The following is a 5603-nucleotide window of genomic DNA, read 5'->3' as shown; positions in this document are numbered from 1 at the left end:
TAGTCACAGGACATTGAAAAGTCACAATTTAGTTTAGAGATTTTTTTTCTTTGAACTGATACACTTTATATTTAGAAAATACTTTGATTGCATTTTTCTTGAAGTTTTATGTTTGAAGCATCTTTGTAGTTAAAATGTTTTCAATAAATATAAAAAAAATTATCAAAAAATTGTTATGACAACAAAATGTCAAAGTGGCTTGGTACATAAATGACTTCATTTTGTCAATAAATATCATATATTGAGGGGATAGGACCTTTATCGGGACTCCGGTCATATATACCCTTTGCAAGATTGAAATAATGCATTTTTATTTATCAGGATTTATTAATTTTCTTAATTTTGAAATGAATATATGTAATAAATTGAAAATATTTAAAAATATAAATTTAATTTCTGTCCGTTTACCTAATTATTAAACATATAGTCTACATATGCTATACGTCCTTGGAATGGTATTTCCTTTCTGAACTGTGATATCCAAGTAATCCGGATATTGGCCATGGCTGGCCGTTTCTGGTCCGCATTTATTTTTCAATCCAAACTTCCTGTCGATTTTTTGAAAACAAACAAACTGGACTAGAAAGTCTAAGAAAGTTTATCGCAGTATACTCTGGTATTTTGAAGGCAGGATGTGAAGACAACTTCCAGTTTAATAAAACTTAACGAGGTTCGTATCAAGTAAAGAAAAAATAAGAATTGCTTTGATGCTAGGCTAAATAAAATTATCCGCGGTTCGAGAAAACATGTTACGACTAGATTTGTTTTGGTAAGAACAGTAAAAAAAGCCTGTTTTCATATCAAATTTTTAAGAAACAGTAAAACATTGTGAAATTATATAGGTTGCAGTTATATGCCATGGTTTCTGTTAGTTTCAAACTTTATGATATTTGGTAGCAATAAAAAACAGATGTCTTGTTAATGATTTTTTGTAAAAAAATATTTTATTACATTATTTTAAAGTACATAAATGTATCAACTTAGACATTTTATAACAGTCCAATATCCCCATGTATATGTGTCTGTTGAATAAAATAAATAAAGATAAGATTTTCTTATAAATTGGTTTGAAATATCAACCATGTCAACCATGCAGACTCTGCATATCATTAACTAATTCATTTACATGTATACACTAAACTGTACATGTATAAATTATGTATCTAAACATATTCTTAATAACAAAAAAAAATCTTTCAATGAACAACCTATAGACATATGTTCATGTACTTCTGACAGACAAGACCTTTATGTTAAAATTACCACTGTTGCATTTCTTGATTACCAATTACAAGAAGCCAGACCTACATGTAATATACATTTTGTAACAGAATAGAATACAATGATTTTCTTAGGACTCCCAAAAACTCAATATGAACCAGATGCCCAATAGGATTTACCCAAAAAAAAACTTCTTTTATTGATAAATTCATAATGAACATAGGATTTTTTAGATGTTGCCATTTTTACTAAAATAAAAGTACAGTTCGACTTCAGGTTTTTGATACTCTATTTTTATTATGTGTCATAGATTTATTTCCAGGTAGATAATACATGTTATATAACTCAAACTCAGAAAGTCCTCTGAAACTTAAAAATTAGCTATGTCATGCATGTCATGTATGTCATTAAAAAGAAACACACATTTTGTTTACAGACAATAGATATAGGAAGATGTGGTGTGGGTGCCAATGAGACAACTCTCCATCCAAGTAACAATTTAAAAAGTAAACCATTATAGGTTAAAGTACGGCCTTCAACACGGAGCCTTGGCTCACACCGAACAACAAGCTATAAAGGGCCCCCAAATTACTAGTGTAAAACCATTCAAACAGGAAAACCAACGGTCTAATCTATATAAACAAAAAGAGAAAAAGTTGGGGTTTTTTGGCTAGAAACACTGACATGATTGACATATTTGAATCTGTTATATTAAAATTTAATGTCAATCAAGGCCCACCTAATAAATAATTAGATTAAAATTAAAGTATCCACTAATTGCATTACAGGATTACAAAATACAAATATGTAATATGATATGCAATTAAAATATCTTAATTAGTAGCAATTAAATACATTTTATAGTTGAAATGGAATTTTATGAATGAACAGTGAAGAATGATAAAAAATTTGAATTAAATTAAATACAAGTTTTTTTGTCACCTTCTATATGTAAGATAATTTTTTTCAATTGTACAAATGTTGTTACCAAATAAAATCGACCATGTTGACACATTCTGACCTAAACAATCTTTGGATTTCTTGCATGTCTCAAATGACAACACACCATAATTGTTAACCATTATGAATCATTTTATGCTGGTAACTAGGATTTCTTTGTAATGACATTGAGTGATTTCATAGGCTTATATTTATTTATTTCAGTAATACAGAAATTGCAATCATGGTGTTTAAAAGATCAGAGTATGGACTACAGTTTAAAAAATCTCATCTTGTTAAGAATATACCAGAATATTATAACAATGTAGAATACAGAACACATCGTAGAGAATTGGAACACGCTCATACACCACTGTCCTGGGACTTTGAACAGGATTCAGGAGATTCAAAAACAACTTCCGAGGAAGAAGTCTGTGACCTATTAGAACAAAAACTACAAGTTATTGAGGAGAAAGATGATGACAAATCTGAAGATCTCATTAAACAAGCCAAAGATATATTGGCAAAATATGACAGTAAAGACAATCAAAATACAGAAGATTTGAAAAGAGACATTTGTAAATCAACTGATGATATCAGAACAAAGGGAGATTACAAAGATGAAGTAGTAGTACAATCAAAGGGAGACAATGACAAACCTGAAAAAATTGTACAAATACAGTCCGACAATAAAGCAGTTGTAAGATCAAAAGGATTAAAGACTTATCTATGCAAAAAATCAGATGATCTTAAACTGGATCTGAAATCATGTAAGAATAAATATTAAGTTACAATATAAGATGTTTATAGAAATTATGTGTCCTATAGTTAATAGATTAAGGTTAAAGGCACACATACATTTATACATGTCTCATTTTCTAATGACTATTTGTGTCAACATTGTAGAAATGCCTCACATTTGTTCAACCATCTTGAAATGAAGTTGACTATGTTTAAAGAACCCCAAAAGTTTATTGAACCACTTTGACCTTATCCGCTTATGTGTACAACCCTGCACATCAACGTTTTCAGATACATGTAGAATCATTGAAAATTCATTGAACGATATAACAAGCAACATGAGCAAAAGCAGTTTAGAACAGGATACCATAAATTTTCAAAGTGAAACTGCACAGATAAATGTATTTACATATCAAAGTATATATATACGGCACTTGAGCAAAGAAAAAATACATAAAAGTCAAAGTGCAAAGCTTGAATTAATTTTGAAAGTTTTTTTCTTTCTATTGTTAAGCTGAAGAAAAGAAGAAACCTAAGAAATTGAGACCAAAATCTTCACCAATTTACAGACCACCATTTGTGGCTTATGGATGTGGGGATAAAGAAAGAGAGACAGGGGTCAAAAAGTCATTTAATGTTCGTGCTTCAAGTGATGTAAGTACAAAATTTATCAATTATAATAGATATCAGCTATTAATGTATTATCATGATAAATAAGTAATTTGTTATGAATTTATCAAACAAAACAAAATATAGAATAATGTTTCACCATATATAAAACTAAGAAGATGTTGTATGATTGCCATTGAAACAACTCTCCACTAGCATTGACTAGAGACCAAATGCATATATAAACTGTGTGGATTTTGCTTTTTCCACCTGCCCACTCTAGCTATAATCTCTTTTTTTTGTAAAAATATTGATTACTATATAGCATATAATATGCTAGTGAAAATATGAATATCCATAATAAATGAAGCAATATTGTCATTTTTCAAACTAAATAGGCAAATATAATCTAATCCCCAAAAATATAAGATGCAATGATTTTACAATATCAACAGTTTAATATTTTATCCTACATCACTAGGGGTACTTGTGTTGATAAAAGTCAATTTGGAGTATGATCATTCTTACACTTGTTTGCTTTAAAATTATTATAACTAATTATTATTGTCATTTTCTTTTACTTACATGTACGTAAAGAATAAAAACATTCCACTTGCCTAGAAAATAACAATAAGATTTGTCTGATATTCTATTATCGTAACCTAAATCATATTGCGGCAGTTCATTACAATTTGATAATCATATAATATTGTTTTTAGGTTTATCCAGCAGCAATGAAAGCCTTGGTAGACCACCATGAAAGACAGAAGAAAAGAGAGACAGCAAGAAAATGCTTATCAGCTAGAGAAAGAAAGAGGAAAGCATTGGTACTAGAGAAAGCAGCAAAGGAAGTTGCTGGCTGGCAATCAGAGTATCGTAGAATGTACCCAGAATACAAAGCTGAAGAATACGCTAGGTCTGTGTCAAATCTTCAAGAGAGGCCACGATGCTTCAGACCCTATAAATTTTAGTGACTAGGTGATTTGTCTTCAGAGTTAAGACAAATGAATCAGCATTTAAAGCTAGTTTCTAGTTATTTATTTGTAGAAACAATCATGGATGTAAAAAAGACAATATGTAGGAATTGAAATCTTGCCATTTTTTTCATGGTTTTCATTTCTTAATGTTAAAAGTGTTACTGAAAAATCAATGTATACAATATTTATATTAATGCCATAAGAATGAACAAGATAAACATTGCAACTTGCATGTAGCAACATAACAGGAATAGCTTGAACCATATGCATTGTCACAATATTTAAAATGGCTGAATACTCATAAAAAAGTAAAAGTTCTTGCATTAAAGTCTTCAATCAATATTTCAATCAATCTGCTTTATATTAATTTACATTGTAGATGTAATAAAATTGACAATGGTTTTAGAGGAAAAACACATACATGTTGTTTGAGCACTGAGTCAAAGGAATAGCATACATTTTTTCCTACAATCATGACAATAATGTCAACTTATGTTTTCATACAATGTAACTATAAGCTGAAACAATGGAATTGAAATTTCAAAATCACTACTCATAATTGTTGGTGCAGTCAAATTTGTTTTGTATGATTATACAATCTTCAAGTTGTTTAATTTATATCCATTTAATTATGATTTTATGTACAGTCATTATTTTTGAAGAAATATTTTTAAAAATCTATCAGAATTTGTGAATGATATCTTCAAAAAAATGTATTCATGCAGCAATCATTTCACAACAGATATGTCATAATTTTTGTTCTGCTCATGTCAACATTTCTGCCTTTTCATTGGATGAGAGCAATCACATGTCATATTTTGGTACTATCCTAGTGTCAGTATATAGGTTATATTCATTCAACCATGACTCTGATTGTTGTGATATGTTAATGACCAATCATGATTGAACATGTGTATCATGAAACAACTAGAGGTTGTAAAAATTGAAAAAAGCATTTGAGGAAAAGGATATGATATTGAGGATTTCTAAAGTTTTAATAACTAACACAGAGTTCTAGTACTTGGTTCAATTTATGTTATTACAGAAAAAAATTTCATCAGCAGTCTACCTTTATCATTAGAACAAAAAAGAATTCAATGGGAAAGGGACTGTTTT

At 29.2% G+C, this 5603-nt stretch overlaps 1 protein-coding gene across 2 annotated transcripts; it reads left to right on the top strand.

Annotated features, from left to right (window-relative positions):
* The first annotated feature begins 553 nt into the window (after nucleotides 1–553).
* Nucleotides 554–5150, top strand: LOC134711238 (uncharacterized). 2 transcript variants are annotated; one of them, XM_063571722.1, is made up of 4 exons: nucleotides 554–681; nucleotides 2386–2930; nucleotides 3416–3555; nucleotides 4230–5150. In XM_063571722.1, exons 2-4 carry the CDS (start codon nucleotides 2405–2407, stop codon nucleotides 4479–4481), a joined length of 918 nt encoding a protein of 305 aa, XP_063427792.1. In that variant the 5' UTR covers nucleotides 554–681; nucleotides 2386–2404; the 3' UTR covers nucleotides 4482–5150. The 2 variants fall into 2 exon arrangements, with proteins under 2 accessions (XP_063427792.1, XP_063427791.1); XM_063571721.1 differs by having other exon boundaries at nucleotides 554–670; nucleotides 4230–5148.
* Nucleotides 5151–5603: the final 453 nt, after the last annotated feature.

The sequence above is a fragment of the Mytilus trossulus genome, chromosome 3, assembly GCF_036588685.1.
Source record: "Mytilus trossulus isolate FHL-02 chromosome 3, PNRI_Mtr1.1.1.hap1, whole genome shotgun sequence".
In the NCBI taxonomy this organism is placed as follows: domain Eukaryota; kingdom Metazoa; phylum Mollusca; class Bivalvia; order Mytilida; family Mytilidae; genus Mytilus; species Mytilus trossulus.
This window is presented reverse-complemented; position numbering and strand designations above follow the sequence as displayed.